The 17013-nt window shown below is 42.1% G+C and overlaps 3 protein-coding genes across 4 annotated transcripts in view; 2 read left to right on the forward strand and 1 right to left on the reverse strand.

The window, feature by feature from the left end:
- The first annotated feature begins 253 nt into the window (after window positions 1-253).
- IKKepsilon (I-kappaB kinase epsilon) lies at window positions 254-2985 on the forward strand. The gene is made up of 7 exons (XM_002052165.4): window positions 254-452; window positions 513-1539; window positions 1599-1750; window positions 1854-1981; window positions 2053-2128; window positions 2183-2307; window positions 2369-2985. The coding sequence occupies exons 1-7, from the start codon at window positions 369-371 to the stop codon at window positions 2943-2945; spliced, it is 2169 nt and encodes a 722-aa protein (XP_002052201.1). The 5' UTR covers window positions 254-368; the 3' UTR covers window positions 2946-2985.
- Window positions 2986-3156: 171 nt separating this feature from the next.
- LOC6627492 (uncharacterized) lies at window positions 3157-4235 on the forward strand. 2 transcript variants are annotated; one of them, XM_070209005.1, is made up of 2 exons: window positions 3157-3655; window positions 3710-3847. In XM_070209005.1, coding segments are annotated over exons 1-2 (402 nt in total). In that variant the 5' UTR covers window positions 3157-3255; the 3' UTR covers window positions 3712-3847. The 2 variants fall into 2 exon arrangements, with proteins under 2 accessions (XP_070065106.1, XP_002052200.1); XM_002052164.4 differs by having other exon boundaries at window positions 3159-4235.
- A 3231-nt stretch (window positions 4236-7466) lies between these two features.
- The window catches only part of Hr38 (Hormone receptor-like in 38), a 29522-nt gene continuing 19975 nt past the window's right edge, over window positions 7467-17013 (reverse strand). Inside the window, exons 2-5 of the mRNA XM_032438218.2 lie at window positions 11902-12200; window positions 9149-10348; window positions 7923-9081; window positions 7467-7862 (exon numbers count right to left, since the gene is read on the reverse strand). Of these exons, the coding sequence (XP_032294109.1) occupies window positions 7606-7862; window positions 7923-9081; window positions 9149-10348; window positions 11902-11922 (2637 nt within the window). The 5' untranslated portion in view covers window positions 11923-12200 and the 3' untranslated portion in view covers window positions 7467-7605. The remainder of the gene's footprint in view (window positions 7863-7922; window positions 9082-9148; window positions 10349-11901; window positions 12201-17013) is intronic.

Here is a 17013-nt window from a genome sequence, read left to right on the forward strand (position 1 = left end):
TTTTGCCTATGTGTGGCAGTACTTGACCAAAGCGAAGCCAATTAGCTTATTAGGGTATTCGTCTTTATATAAAGTTCGTTTGCAGTTTACACATTCCTAAAAGAAATGTTCCCTGCGAATAAAGCACCGTTTTTATCTTAAAATGTGCCATATAACGGAACTATTTGAACTCGATTTACATTGGAATGGAACTAGTAGTTCGATAGGCGCTCTGGGTCTATTCGATTGTTAAAGTGAAGACTTAATTGTAAACAACTTATCGAAACCGATGAAAATATGAAAAACAAATTAATTTTCTCTTTATCTATCTTTTGGTTGATTTGATAAATACTTCTTGGTAAAACGTAATAAAATAATTTATTTTAATAATGTCATTCCTGCGTGGTTCGCTGAACTATGTTTGGTGTACAACCAGTGTGTTGGGCAAAGGCGCCACCGGATCTGTGTTTCAGGTAGGAAAACATTTTGCATTTATGTATGTGGCGTATGCACATATTCTATCTATTTTGCAGGGAGTGAATAAGACAACCGGAGAATCCGTTGCCGTTAAAACATTCAATCCGTACAGTCACATGCGCCCCGCCGATGTGCAGATGCGCGAATTTGAAGCCTTGAAAAAGGTAAATCATGAAAACATTGTCAAATTGCTGGCCATTGAGGAGGATCAGGAGGGACGCGGCAAGGTTATTGTTATGGAGTTGTGTACTGGCGGCAGTCTATTCAATATACTTGATGATCCGGAGAACTCGTACGGCCTTCCGGAACAAGAATTCCTGCTGGTGCTGGAGCATCTATGCGCTGGAATGAAACATTTGCGAGACAATAAGTTGGTGCATCGGGACCTCAAGCCCGGCAACATAATGAAATTCATATCTGAAGATGGTCAAACCATATATAAGCTGACCGATTTTGGTGCTGCACGTGAACTCGAAGACAATCAGCCGTTCGCTTCGCTGTATGGTACTGAGGAATATCTGCATCCCGATCTGTATGAACGCGCGGTGCTGCGCAAGTCCATACAAAGATCCTTTACTGCCAATGTGGATTTGTGGTCCATTGGGGTGACGCTCTACCATGTTGCTACTGGGAATTTGCCTTTCAGACCATTCGGGGGTCGTAAGAACCGCGAGACAATGCACCAAATAACCACAAAAAAGGCTTCTGGTGTCATATCTGGCACACAGTTGGCCGAAAATGGACCTATTGAGTGGTCAACGACGCTGCCGCCCCATGCACATTTATCGCAAGGTCTCAAGACGCTCGTCACGCCTTTGCTGGCTGGTTTGTTGGAGGAGAATCGGGAGAAGACCTGGTCCTTTGATCGATTCTTCCAGGAAGTAACTCTGATATTGCGCAAGCGTGTCATCCACGTCTTTTTTACGAATCGCACCAGCTCGGTAGAAGTGTTCCTAGAGCCAGATGAGCAGATTGACAACTTTCGCGAGCGCATATTCCTGCAGACCGAGGTGCCACTGGAAAAGCAAATATTGCTCTTCAATAACGAGCACCTTGAAAAGAAAGTGTCGCGACGGACCATCGGTAAAAAGATGCTCATCTTTCGTAGTTTTTTTTTTTTTAATAGTTGATTTCTTTTGCAGCCAAAGCGTTTCCCAAGACAACTACGGAGCAGCCCATATTCCTTTACAGCAACGATGATAACAATGTTCAATTGCCACATCAATTGGAATTGCCCAAGTTCCCAGTGTTTCCGCCAAATGTATCCGTTGAAAATGATGCGAGTCTAGCTAAGGTATATCAGCCTTCAATTTTGTCTTACTATATACATATATATACATATAGATGCCGAATCTCAATCGTGAATGCTTTTAGATTTACACATTAACTTTTCACAGGCTGCTTGCAGCGTGGGCCATGAATGCAAACGACGCGTGGATATCTTCACCACCATGGATATCCTAATCAAAAGGGGAGTTGAACAATTTATCGAGATGCTTATAACCACCATAACATTGTTGTTGAAGTGAGTAAAGAAGCAGAGAAAGGAAACTTTCTGTACGTCTAGAAACCATATTTATTTCAACACATACTTAGAAAAACCGAAAGCTTTGACAATCTGCTGTCGACTGTAGTTGACTACGCAGATGTGGTGCACATCATGGCAAGTGTGGTAAGCCGAGCACCTTCATATAGTTCATATGATCAGCATGTTCTCTTTTTACAGACAAAAGGCGACCAGGAGCTAAAGTCTCTTCTCGGTTCCCTGGATAATGTAAAGAGTGAATTTGATGGAGCAGCCGATGTTATCACGCAGATGCACAAGCATTTTGTTACCGACGACGAACTGAAGTAAGCTAAACTCTTAGAGCTCAAGTGGCTGAACCATGTTGCTGACATTCTTAATTAACAGCGATCAGTGGTCGTCTCTGATGCATGGAAAGAAATGTCCTTGCCGCACTCGCGCCAGCGCACAGGCAAAGTACTTGGTAGAGCGTCTGCGCGACTCTTGGCAGCATTTGCTGCGTGATCGTGCAACACGCACTCTGACATACAACGACGAACAATTCCACGCGCTAGAGAAAATTAAAGTGGACCACAATGGAAAACGTATTAAGCAGCTGCTGCTGGATAACGTGAATCCCGCAGTAGCGCAAATGGCCGAATGCTTGGCTGACTGGTATAAACTGGCGCAAACGGTGTATCTGAAAACTCAGATTTTGGAGAAAGACGTGCGCGACTGCGAGCGCAAGTTGCATAGTATTCGCGATGAGCTCTACCACATCAAATCTGAGCAGAAGCTTGATCTAGACACTAAGAATATTAACAGCAATAACCAATTGGCCAAAATTGAGGAACGCAATCGTCTGCGCATTATGAAGCAGCAGCAATTAGAAGTGATGGCCGTGATGAGAAAAAATAACGAGCTTATAGCTTTGCTAAGTAATTTAGGAATTTCAAACGGCAATGTTAAGGGCAGCTTGCCTTAGGGGCACAAAATTCTACACTTATTATTATTATTTGTACTATATCTTAAATAAATATTTTGTATAAAAACAAAAAGTCTTTAAATCTTGTTACATATCAAACAATACCCTTCCAGTTGCTTTTTAAATCAAACGTAAATTGAAATCGAATGTGATTAATCGATTCCGATATCTGGTTTAGCATGCTGCCGATAAAATCCTATCGATAATGCCATTGATAGTATCTCTGCGCTCGTAGGGGGTGGCATTGCAATTGTTTTCATTTTAGTTTTGGCTTTGGTTATAATTTATTTACAATGTATTTGTGCTCACTATGCTTTCATTACTGAGCACAGTCGGACATATCTTCGATGTGGTGCTAATACGGCCTATTACGACCGTAATCGAGACACTCGTGGCGGTAGTATACTACTTCCTGGCTGCTAGCTGGTTCGTAGGCTACTGTCTCGTTGAAGCCGGCGCACACATCTGGAAGGTCCTATGCGATGGTTACCAAATAGCTACTATTATATATAAGGAGTGCACTCTTTTCTACTGCGAGCTTCGTCACATGCTTGGCGAGGTGTCCGACTACATATACTATGGCACCGGCGATGGACTTAGTCTGGCACGCTATTTGGCAGAGGAAGTCGTCTTATTTCTGGGCAACGTGCTCATTGGACTTGGCAATTGTACACTGTGGATTCTACTACTGCTGCCGCGTGCCATCATTTGTATTGTAGACTATATAATATTGCTACTCGATAGGCTAGTTAGTTATATTGTAGAGCGTGGCACACATCTGCTTAACAACGTCTTTCGACTGTCTATTGGCATCGCTGTTCTCCTGGTACTGTACATGTTTCGCAGATATGTGTTTCTCCTGGCCGTCTATCTGCTGAGTAGCCTGCGTAGTGAGATCTCAACCAAAGTGCGCTGGGTCTTGGAGTGGGCCTCGAATTGGACTGACCGACATCTATCCTGGGTGTTGCAAAAACTGGAGGTTGCCGAACCCTCTGGCAATGCGCCGGGCAGCCGAACACATTGTGTGGTCTGCTTGGAGCGAAACAGGAACATTGTTGTATTGCCCTGCCGGCATTTTTGCCTGTGCAAGGAGTGCTCACAGCAGCTTCGGCACTTCGAAGGCGGTAACCGTTGTCCCCTCTGCCGGCATAACGTTGACACATTGATGCCTGTCTTTGACTGAATGACTATTTTTAACTGTATGTGTATATATTATAATTATTTGTATATTTTATGTAAGTCCATTTAAGCATAAAACGTTTTGTAATAAAATAAAATTTACGAAAACAATTGTGTCTTATCGAACTCAAAACGAAACGTTTGCGACAACTGCTTGAAGACTTTGAAGATGAATATAAATATAATTACCATTGTAATAACATTGTATTCAATTCAGATTGGTTTGGTTTTAGTCCGATTTGTATCATTCTTTAGCATAGCAAATTTTTACTGCTTTCCAAAAGCTTGGCAAGACAATTATAGATATTAAAAAAATGTATGAGCTTCTTCCAATAAATAGAACTCACTTGGTTAACACTCAAGAAAAAAGTTAAACAGTTTTATTTGAAATCAGTGATAGTATACATTGTGAATATATATATGATTTTTAGAACTAAATTGCTCAAAAGTCATATAGAAAAATAGAATAGGTTTATGCTTAATTCTTTATTAAATCGAAATGAAATGATTTGTATTTACTTGTTCATGGTAGGTACATACAATATTAAACGAAACAATAAAAGTAAAATAGAAAATGTATATCATATATATATATATATATGCATGCAGTTATAGATATATATAAATATATATATATTTGTTTGTAGATATAGCATTTTAGGTGTATTTTTCTATAAGTTTTCTATACATATTTATATAAATAAACATATATATAAATATAAATCCTGTCTTTAGTTATAGCTTAACTGATGGGCTTCAACTTCAACATGTTATTTTGTGCACGAAATATTCTATATTTATGCACATTAAGTACAATATCATTGTCAAAGAACCAAATGATGTACATTATATGCTTTTGTTTTTGGCTAATATATGTTATTGTATTTTTTTATTTATTATTTTTTTTTGTATATATTGATTTCTTGTGTTCCGATTATTGCTAAAAAATTCAATTTTTTTTTGCCATCCATAAAGCTTCATGGGCTCTTAAACATAGACCCTGGCCTATTATTTATCTGATAGGAAAGTGGATAATAAAATATGCGTATGTAACTATATGTATATATTAAAAATATGCCTTTTACAGTTAAATTGTGTATGTATGTAATATATTCAAAAGTGTTTTCAAAATCGTTTCATTGATAAATGTATCATTCATTTCTCAAAAATATGCATACCAAAAATGTTTATACTTGACATTCATTTAGATGTACATACATATAAATATACAAAAGAACATTTTAACACAAAGTTCATGTGACAATTTAGAAGTTTCTTGTAAAAGTTCCCTATTCAAAATATATATATGTATATATATATATATATATATGTACCGATGCATGTGGCATACATAGTGGCTATGCATTAATGTACATATGTATGTATATATTGAGAAGGTACAAAGTAGGTTGTAAGTATGTACACATCGTTATAACTATATCTGGCTTAAGTTGTATTTGTTTGCTTTGCGAACGACTAATTCTCTATTATGTAAAAATATTAAATATTATGATCAAAGATATAAGTTTGTATGATATGTAACGGCTAGACAATGGCATCATTTCCGATTTAAAATCCAAACTTAAGCCCATTTCCAAAAACCAATCTGGTCACATTCCTTTCATTTTTCAATTTAAATTTTGTAACCGCTCTTAACCGTTACGCGAGCTTATGCTTAGGATTACGATAAATACATAGGTAGGTTTACACAAGTGCTTTCTTATCGTAACCTACATCTAGACTGTATATTAACTATCTGTAGAAAATGGCTGTTTACTGCACATATATATATAAATATATATAAATATGCATTTATATTCTTAGCTTTAGTCCGTTTATTTCGGCTGTGGATTAAATAGTCAATGAATTACTTTGCCTTAGCTAAATATTAGTAATAGTTATATTAAATATTTGCTCAAGATTCTTGGACATGAACAATAAAATACTCAACAAATGATTTATCAATGAGCTATAAAAGTACAATACGTACTGTGATATTTAATTCAGCTATTGCACATATATCGAAAATAAGTTAACAACATTTAAGATTTGTATTGTGCTGGCAAAAGCTTGAAGAGATATGTTTTCCATTGGTTAGGCCTAAATGGTTATTGTACTTAGTCTTTATTTATAGCCATGCAAGATTTTGTCAAACATAGAGGAAAGGCTGTACATCAATTATTCTCTAGCTAAGTTTTGTAAGATGTAAATTTTTGCATTATGCAGTTTTGCATATACCATTAAAAAAAAAAAATGAAAAACATATAAAAGTTGGACATAAGTAGACTTTAACGCCAATTTATCACAAAACCACACAGAGGGCAATGAATCGAAATAACATGTAGGGAAATACATAATTCAATGCAATTCTTTGAGAACTATTCCATATAATTGTGTGTTGCATTATAACTAATTAATAGATAATGACCTTAGATTACAAAATACTTATGCTTACACCTACTTATATATAAATAACTATTTATGTCTTATACAATAGTTTGTGTATTTGTGTGCAGCTCTGTATGTGTCAGACACAAATCACATAAAGGTACTTAAACTCTCTTTGTGCACACGGTCGTGCCATAAAATCTCAAACCAAGAACTCATGAATGTCGACCAAACTCTATAAACCCTAACTGTATGCTATGTATAGAGTATATATCTAACTAGTTTTTATTTTAAGTCTAGACAGCAAAGAAGGAGAAATACTTTTTGGGGAAAATTCGTGCTGGCTAAATTACATATCCGTTATCATAACTTAGGCTTTATTTTGTGTGCATCTGGCTCTTAATACAATTGACTAGACGTAAGCTAAAGGCAAGAGTGGGCACTGCACGAAAGAACTCTGATTTGTACTTGAAGGCAAACTAAAATTGGTCGTATCGAAGCGGGCAACGGGCAGCGGAAGGGTTTGGTTGGTTGGTTTTCCAATATATCTACTAGGCTGTCTAGGTACGCAACTGGATGTGCGTGTTGTGCCCATTGATTTTGACAGTCGGACTTGGAATTAAACAATTTAACAATTAACGTCAACAAGTTGTGAATTCTGTGTGCAGCTGACAAGTCACGAATAGCCACGGACTTGCCTCATTGCTGAAATATTCATGAACAGCTCCAATTATGCACTGTTCAGTGCCTGTACGGAACCAGGCTGACCCTAGCCTACGGGTGCGGGTGCGGGTGCGTTTACGGTTTCGGGCTCGGATCGATCATGCCTATACGTATGTGTAAGTGTCTGGTTGGGAACACTTAATTCAATAGCCTTAACTTCCTAAGGACACTGTTGTGTCATCTTTTTTTGTTTTATTGTTTTTTGTGTTTTTTTTTTGGGGGGGGGGGGGGGGGGGGGGTTCTGCTATCTCAGGCTCCTTGAGATCACTTAGAACTAGGTACATGTTGTCTGGGAGATTCCAAATTTAATTACTTACGCAATCTATTTACGTTATTAAAAGCTAAATATAAGGAAGCAAAGTTATGGCGCCTAGAAGGGCAACGTGGTAACGAACATGTTCTCAATGAGGGCCGGTGCTGGCACCAGATCCTCCAGCTTGAGATAGAATATGCGCTGCAGTCCCTGGACGCTCAGGGAGCGCAGCTCGGGCAGCTTGCCCAGCAGCCGGCTGAAGTAATGCTGTTTCTTCTGCGCTTCCGCGTTATAGGTCACATGATCTCGCAGGCTGCCAATAATCTTCATCTGCAGCTGTTCCACCTTCTTCGGCTCTCGCAGGCCATGTCGCTCTGCAAGGAATGGATAAGTACATTAAGCTCACGGTTTGTCTGGGCAGTTGGGCAACTAACCTGTTATGAGGGTGAGGGCGCAGAGGCAGGCAAAGGCCGATATGTCAATCTCAAGATTGTGCAGGCTGCGACTGAACTCCATGATGCCGTTGAGCCAATCGCCAAAGGAGCGCTGGCATTGGTTACGGTGCAGCACCGTGCCGTTGCAGAAGATCATTTTGGTGTCATCGCTGCGGGCGCGATAGGAGAGGCGCAGCACGAACAGCTCCAGCGATGCGGACTGGAAGAGGAGCTCCTGGTCTTCGGGCGTGAGCTCCAAATAGCCGGGAATCTTCTCGGCAAACTGCTTGATCACATCCACCGAGCTGCTCAGCAGCTGGTAGAACTGCTGCACCTTGTCGGCCTCGCTCAGGCCCAGTCCACTGGCTACGTTCGGCGGGGTCAGCGGATCGAGTGGCTCCTCGTAGTGTGTGTAGTCTAGGCACGAGGGATCCGGTGTTGTGTCCACGTGACTGCGCACCAATGCAGTTATCAGCGATATGGGCGGCGATGGGGGCGACTCTTGCGGCGACTTTGGCTTCGAGGGCAGACGCCCGCGGCGACCCTTCAGTGAGTCCGTGCGCACCACCTCCTTGACCATGCCAACCACCAAGCACTTTTGGAAACGACAGAACTGGCAGCGATTGCGCCGCCGCTTGTCCACCGGGCAGCTCTTGTCCGCCAGGCACACATACTTGGAGCCCTTTTGCACGGTTCGCTTGAAGAAGCCCTTGCAGCCTTCGCAGGTCCTCACCCCGTAGTGCTGACAGGCGGCCGTATCGCCGCACACGGCGCACAGCTGCGATGCGTTTGGATGAGTGGACTGCAGCAGACGCCCTTGGGCCTGGTTGTGCAGAAAATCCGTGCCGGCTCCGCTCACTGGCGAGCTGGCAGCAGAATTGGGTGCCGAGCTCAGCTGCACCTGCAGCGCATTCACGGTGTGCGCATTTCTCGCGCCCAGCGCCAGCTTCGCCATCTTGGGGCTGTGCGCGGCGGCGGCGGGCGATACGGAACGCTGCACAGGCAGCGAGGCACGACGCAGCGGCGGCACGACCACAACAGAGCCGGAATTGGCGCCGCCATTTGATGCGGACGCGGTGGCAGCCGTTGCTGCCTCCAGCTCGGAAATGGTGGGAAATGTGGGCAAGGAGTAGCGTTCGCCATTCGGCGTGTTGTAGTTCTGCAAAGAATGGAAAGCATATCCTTAAGGCAGCTGCCGGAATATCGGGCAGTAAGTTCATACTTACAATGTGCTGATAGCCCGACTGCTGTTGCCCGTAAAAGCCATCAGTCGGGCCCACACCGTTGTACTCGTAAAGCGAGCTGGCCGATGAGCTGGGCGAGGGATTGGAAGCGCCGTTGATGGCGTTGAAGTGACCATGGTAGTTGTAGCCGCTGCTGTTGCTGCTACTGTTGTTGTTGTTGTTGTTGTGGTGCCCGGCGCCTGCCAGGGCCGAAGGCTGAGCCTGCAGCTGGTGCAGCGACTGGCCAGAGCCGGGGCCAGAGTTAAGGTCAGCCATTACCTCCGCAGCGGTTGTCAGCGGAAAGCAGTCCTCATCCATTTTAATGGTCAAGATCTGATCGGAGGGCGTGCCCGTGGCCGAGGAGGACGCCTGCTTCGGACTGCTGGCGCTGCTGCTGTTGTACTTGAGAGAGTAGGTCTCCTGGAAACTGGGCAGGCTGCTGCCGCACGAGAGCGGCCCCCCAATGGGTGAGATCAGTAAGTCGCTGGCGCCGTGCCGCTGCAGATAGGCTGCCTGCAGCTGTTGTTGCTGCTGTTGTTGCTGCTGCTGCTGCTGTTGCTGCTGCTGAGCGTGGAGTGCAATTGCGGGATCGCTGCTGGAGCGCAGGCTGAGCAGGCAAATCGCGTGATGATCCTGCTCGGAGCCGGCGCTGCTGTTGGCGCTATTGGCTGAAAGCTGGTCTTGTATTGAGGACAGCCGCTTGTCGCGCAAACACGTCAGCTTGGTGAGATTCTCAATGGAGCCTGTGATATCCTCGCTGCTGCCGATCAGAGTCTCACTGGACGGCGTCACATCAATCTGTGTGTCTGGATAGCTGGCAACCGAATGCTCCAGCGCCGGCGAGAGCAAAGAGTTGTTCGAGTCCGATGGAAAGAATAAGTCCGAGAAGAGTTCGCTGTGCGTGACGGCCGCATCGGCAAGATTGCTTATCAGCTGATCCTCCTCATGGGTCAGCAGCGAGACCTGGTTGGATGTGGGCAGCAGCAGATGCTGATGCTGTTGCCCAACTAGCTGCTGCTGCTGCTGCTGTTGCTGTTGCTGTTGCTGTTGCTGCTGCTGTTGCTGATGATTATGATGGCGATGATGATGATGGTGATGATGTCCAGCACTACTCGCTACTGCAGCTACTGTGGACGTCGTCGTTGTCGTTGCCACGGCTTGCGTTGAGAAATTGTCGAACGACGAGAGTGAACTAAAGGAGCTCTGCAAGGCAAGAATGTCCGGGTTAGACTAAGTTTGTGGCAGATACTCTGCAGCGCAGGATAGCTTCTATTCCTAGTCCTAGTCAAGGGTGGAGTCAAGTCGCCTGCTAGACATGCGCGATGCTACAGCGCCTGCCGATTGGTGCACGGATTGCAACCCCTATTAGACAGACAGCCATATAATTGTGATACTCTGTTCGCAACTCTGAGCTGAGTATACACATTCCCTGATTATTTATATATGCTAGAAAGTTATGGAGCTCAGTCTGAGCTGAAATGGTCTTCTTTAAGTAGTTCTTTAAATAACAATAGAAAGCTTGAGTTCCTTAGGGATTTACCGACTTTATCTAAACCATAGTAAAAAAGTCCTCGAAAACAGAATGCATCTTAAAAATTTGGTAATGTTAGCGAAAGATTCAAAATTATTCCTCGATTGTTTTTCAGTTTTTAACTATCACAAATTCATTTTAAACAGATTGTCTTCCTTAAGTAAATCTTTGAATAACGCTGGGAAATTTAAGACGTGTGTTCCTTAGGGATTTAGCTACTTTTTCTAAGCTAGTGTGAAAAAACGCATCGAAAAGCAATCTATATTAAAATAGTTGTAATGTCCGTGGAAGATTGAAAATGATGCCTCGATTGTCTTGCAATTTTTAACTATTACATTTCCTGTTACCATAATCAGGATGAACCACTTTGGCTGTTCTTCTGCTGTGAACAGAGTAGCGCACAGTCGCTGCCACCCGACTGCGAAATTCTCACTTGCTTTCTAATTGGTTCTGCCTGACGCTTTGGCTGCCAATGTTTGCCAACATACATATTTCATTGAATTCAATTAGACAGCTATTGTGGTAGCTGCTGTAGCTGTTCTTTTGTGGTGCTTGGGTGGCTTGGCTTGCTCCTAACTAATCTGCTCACCTCATAGCCTCCTCACAGCTGGCAATTAAGGCGGCCATTGAGCCATTGGTCTTGCCACATGGAAGTTTGCATAGACACATTCTGTATATTAAGCAACATCTGCTTCGTTAAAAAATTAACATAATAATAATATGCAAGCCCTGCTCTGATACCCTGTACTAATGAAAGGGTATAATAGCCTTGTGGAAATGCATGTAACAGGGAGAGGAGGCTTGCACGACTCCAGAAGGAATATATGTACATTTCAGTATTCGATTCGATCTGCACATGTTCGTCGTTCTTCTCGCTATCCAACTTAAACACAATTATAATATGTTTTATTCCGGTTGCAGACTTAGGCTTTGGTATTTGCACACTTTTGAGTGCCATATAAATGCACTGAAAATTTCATAAAGATCGGACTATAAACACCGAAGTTAATCAGGACGCATTATCCATAGTATGGGCCTTATATGGGGCTGCGTGTCTATCTATCTAGTTAGAATGCTGTTTGGGACTCCAAATATTAGATGAAAATAAGTAGTAGAAGTCAAAATGAAGCATGAACTTGAATGGCTTTCAATATCCTATCCACTTAACAATTCCCCACATAAAGCTATATATATTTTCTTGAATTTTCATGTTGTTTCAACTTACGTTGGGTTGCAAAAGTAACATGCTTGTAGTCGCTTGGTTTTGAAGCCTCGTTTGGCTGCTTTTGGTGGTTGCTGCAGTTGTTGTTGTTGTTGCAGTTGGGGCAATTGTTGTTGCAGTCGCGGCTTCTGTTAGCTTGGTGTCTGTTTTTGGAGATCTTAGTGGAGTCCTCGGTGCTGCAACGTTCACACTTTCGGCTTTTGGGCTCTTGGATTTGCCCACTTTCGAGAAATGCTTGGAGCCTTGCTCCGTTGATTTTGTGGGCGGCGTTCTGCGCGACTCAGTTGCCGTTGTCTCTGCACCTGCAAGGATAATAGGGTGAACACCATTAGGACTTGACCTTTAATATGCCTCGCTGATAATTTGCAAATGCTAAGCGGTGTCTGGGGCATACTTTATTCTATAAGCGTGGCTGATGAGCTGATGGTCTGATGCCTGGCCATAAGATGTCACTGGCTCGAAAAAAAAAAAAAAAACAACACACAAGCATAAGATTCATGCGGCAGCAAGTCATTTTTAATAAAAATGGTTGCCCAATTGTTTTGCGTTCCACACGCAAACAACCGTATCGAATGTCTTAATTAGAAATGCTTATGCACCGCTCCTCAGTCGCCAACCGAGTCGCAAGAGTCGACTCTGCGGCTCTGGCTACCCTATGTGGACACCTCTGTGTGTCACGAGCAGGGAGCAGGGTGGAGGTCGGAGGTTGCCAAAAGCGAAGCTCACGTTGCAGCCAGGGCTGGGGGACTGAAGTCTGGCCGCAGCCAGCGCCAATACGAGGATCGCATCTCAATCTTGGTTAATGCTGCACATTAAATGTAATAAATTGTGCTGTCCGTCGACTGCGCTGACTTTGCGGGTGTTCGCTTTTGATTAAAATAAATATTATGGCCTGTTCGAATTGCAAAACGACACTTCGTTTCGTTTCGTTTCGTTTTGGTTTGGTTTGGTTTGGTTGTTTGCTGATTTTCATATTTGTTTCATAAAATCATTTTTCACAATTTGTATACTTTTATTTTGCTTAGCTAAATGTTTTTTTTTTTTTTGTAAAGCAGTTGAACAGATTTACTAATGGCGGAAGGGGGGGTTAACTTTAGAGCCAGATAAAAGTAATCGTACTCGATTACATTTGGTTCTCATATGAACCAGCGGGCATTACCCGGCTTTGCCAGGTTTTTCGTGTATATTTTTAAAAACAATATTTGAAACAAGTTTTAAATGAATTTATACAGGCATCAATGAAAGTGAGCATTAAGCCTGATCCCCAAAAGTTTCATATAGCCGATATCCACCAATTTTCCACAGGTGAAGGCGGAATTTCGCAAGACATTTATAAAATTGTCACATCTCGTTAATCTAGCTATCTAGGCGATTAGCTTCAAATATTTCTTAAATTATATATATGAAAGATACTTGATACCCTTTTTGGCCACTTTTAATGGCTGCAGGGTATACAAATATTTACAATTTGTATTTCTTTCTTGTAAATATCGTGTGCAAATATGTTATACAAATAATTTATTAGCATCGTCAAGTATTTTTGAGCATTGGATAGATTGAAAATATCTGGTAATTTGATTTAATTTGCGAAAATGCTTTTAGCAATTATATTTGATTTCTACAATTTTCTATTAAATTTATTTGGTTATTGTATAGCGAACGCAATCTTTTGCAAATCGATCAGACTGAAGAAACAATGCGCCACACTGGCAAAGATTTAAAATGGAAATAAAATATCATTGCTGTGCTGTTAGCATTAGCCCTGGGTCATTTAGAAAGCAATTGATCGATACCCTTTGAGCTGGCAACAAAATTCCGAAACAAAAACCCCAAAAACTACCGTGGGCTACCGTGAAAAAAGCTACCGGGAAGACCGTGCGATATTCATTTAATAATATAACAATGTGCCATTGTTTTTATTACCCATGGGCATAGCCGAACATATTTCTGGCTGCGAAGCCTAAGCTTTGGGTTGGGTCTCGCAGCCAGTTGCATCTTTAAATATTCACTAGACTAGATTTTTTTTTATTTTCTTTTCATAGATTCACTGTGCTGTATTTGGGATGTCGGCTTTTTTGGGAAGGCAACATAAACAATTTCTTAGTTGGGGTCCTTTATGTGCCATCAACAGCCGGCTAACAAATTTATTATAATGCTCTGCTGTTGGCTAGGCCCAAGTTTCGCCAGTTTTCTCGTGTCTTCTTCTCATTGCATAACCCGGCTAATTTTTTGTATTTTTTTTCTGTTTTTTTTTTTTTTTTATATAAGATTGTTAATACATATTATTTTGCAAGCAGCAGAGTCTCGTCTGCGAGTGTACTTTGAACTGCGAACTCTATTGCACGCTCTGCTCTGCCTGGCTGCTTGATCAATGGACATGGACATATGCATCTGCCGAAACTGACAGACAGACAGACACAGAGACGCAGAGACGCAGAGAGTCAGATACAGACAGGGACAGGGGCTAAGAGGAACTTGCGCAGTGACCCAAAGAAATGGTAATGCGTCGTGGCCGTTGTCGTTGCATGGTCGACGTCTTTGGCATGCCGCACGGGTCAGGCGGCTGGGTGACTCTGCCCGCTCCGTCCGCTCTGGCAGCTTCGTCCGCTTTGGCATTCAGTCATTGAGTCAGTGGGTGCAACGTTGGTTACGCGGACAGCGCAAAACGTTGCACCAGAAATCAGACGTCTCGGCCGCCTTGGGTATGGTTAGTTTCGTGTGAAGTTTTGTGAGAAGTATACAAATGGATTTCAGGTTTCGGGCCAAGGAGTTAGTCATTTTGTCAGACGCTGCCCATGCTGCTGCTGCTGCTGCGCTGCTGAGCTGCTGAGCTGCAGGTTTGGCAGGGGCATGGCGGAGGCGTCGATGCTATCGCCTTTGAAATCCACGACAACGGAGGCGGTTGCCCCAATAGACTCTCTGCCGTAGACCTGCGCCCAGGCCACAAACTTCCTGCAGTACCTTTGATGATGATGATGATGATGCCGTTCGTCTGCCCCATTGTTGGCCTGGGTACTTGTTTAGACTTTCACTATTAATTGTCGATTTTCATCGATGGCTTTTTGCTTCTCTTGTTGTTGTTGTTGTTGTTGTTGTTGTTGCTGGCTCTGATGCTGCACAAAATGTAATACTTAATGGGCAATGGGTAATGGGGTTGGTATTTAAAGTTGTGCAAAAAGACACAAACAAAACCCAATTTCTGTGAAACTCATATCGAAACTGTATCTATTACTCAATGCTCTCGAGTGAGAGACAATTTGATTGATTTATGCAATCGCGTTCGCCGTCTTATGCTACATTGTTTTCGTTCCAACTAATTGCCCGACTCGTCTTCAACTCCGCGTCTGCGGCTTGGCCCATTTGTGCCCCGATACAACTATTACAACATATTTTATTTGCTTCTCAGCATTTATCAGAAAATTCTAAGAGCAAATGCATCTATTTGATGCTGCGGTGTATGGTGTACAATTTGATAATCTAAAAATAATATCACTAACAGGCAGGAGGAGACATTTATTCGACCCCAACAAGCATAAGTATTCATATTCTTGATCAGCATCAGCAACAGCCGATCTCTAGCTCGATGTCAGAGAATATAAAGGCTAACCAACATTGGTAATATATATAGCCTTCATTTATATCTATGGACATGGGACGGTCTTGGGACAATCAATCAAAATGGACAGAAAGATGCATCTCCGATTCTTAATAGTCCTGTCCCTTGTCTATATGTTTATCTGAATAAACGTGCAGTAAAATATTAGTGTCTTTTACGGACTTGAGCGTCGGACTCTCAGGCGTGAGGTTGCCAGTTCAAATGCAGTTTTATGAATTTTGTATTAGTTACAAAGCAAAAGGCAATAGCAGTACATCAAAAAAGAAAAACAAACAGAGATATGAAAATGAATAAATATGAATGATAATAAATACAATTAATTTACTTGTTTTGTCAACTATAAAATTATAATTTATATGCCTTGACAGGGTTCACTTAGTCACACGGTGGGATAAGGCTCGCAGGGTGGGATAAGGCTCGAAGGGAAACAATTTATTTAAATAATTTGATTAAGGTTGGAACACATGTGTGTTTTAATAAATGAGACACAGGCAAAGAATGGAAATACATAAAAAAATAACAACATCAAGAATTATATTTAAAAAAATCAGAGCCACTTTTTGCCAAAATTAGAAACTTCTTAAAATAATAAAAATATTATGAATTTTATCAACTGAACTGAAGCAACTTTTGTTTAGGACAAAAATGATTTAATCACCGGCTCGATAGGGAAATATTTCATATTTTTATTGGCAGTAGTGAAAGTAAAAGAACTTCAAGCAGAAAGAAGCGCCATGAGTCAAAAAAAAAAACTTCCCAATTAAGTGAAACAAAATTGTCGCAACAATTCGTAAAAATGTCTTTGCGCCACTTTAAATACTAAGTAAACCACAAGACCAAGATCGAAGGCGACGATCGGCGACGGGCGACGGCGTCATCATTTTTTAATCGCTGCAAAAATGATCGAAGGCCATCTTGGACATTTCAGAGTGAGCCGGAGCCGGCCAATTGAGTGGATTGAAGTCATTTAATACGCGCGTGAGCGCATCTTAACCAGTTGGCCCATCCCCTTCTCGATTGGGCTCCCCTCTCGCCGGCAGATTGGCCAATACTTTGGCTTTGGCACTTGCCAGCGATGTACTCTGGAACTTGGCAGCAGCTGTTGCATTGGTCATCGTCGGCGTATACGTCGACCATTATGCAAAAGCGGATTCATAAAAATCAACTGCAAGCTGCGGCTTCGGCTGCGATTTGTTTCAGTTTCAAATTTGCATGAAATTCTAATAAAAGATTTACCGTTCAGTTGTTAGGTGCTTCTCGGGTGAGATGCAGCCTCTGTTTTTGGATTCTCAATCTGAAAAACTGGTTTAATTCAAATTGGCGTGTTATATCATTTGCGAATATGAGATTCACATGCGTGGCACTCGGATTTACCACGAACAACCAGTTCCAAGACCCAAACAAATATGTACTTTGTAGAATTAAATATAGAGCCGAAGCAATAGCTATTTAAATAATCTTTTGCGGTTAAATTTACATCACTGCTGTGAATAGTTCTT

The sequence above is a fragment of the Drosophila virilis genome, chromosome 4 (genome assembly GCF_030788295.1).
Source record: "Drosophila virilis strain 15010-1051.87 chromosome 4, Dvir_AGI_RSII-ME, whole genome shotgun sequence".
Lineage (NCBI taxonomy): Eukaryota > Metazoa > Arthropoda > Insecta > Diptera > Drosophilidae > Drosophila > Drosophila virilis.

What these genes read in the sequence shown, in the direction of transcription:
- IKKepsilon (XM_002052165.4), top strand. Translation starts at nt 369, where the DNA reads ATGTCATTCCTGCGTGGTTCGCTGAACTATGTTTGGTGTACAACCAGT. An exon ending in AGTGTCGCGACGGACCATCG is followed by an intron (nt 1,540 to 1,598) that starts GTAAAAAGATGC and finishes TTTCTTTTGCAG; the next exon opens with CCAAAGCGTTTCCCAAGACA. An exon ending in ACCATAACATTGTTGTTGAA is followed by an intron (nt 1,982 to 2,052) that starts GTGAGTAAAGAA and finishes ACACATACTTAG; the next exon opens with AAAAACCGAAAGCTTTGACA.
- LOC6627492 (XM_002052164.4), top strand. Translation starts at nt 3,256, where the DNA reads ATGCTTTCATTACTGAGCACAGTCGGACATATCTTCGATGTGGTGCTA.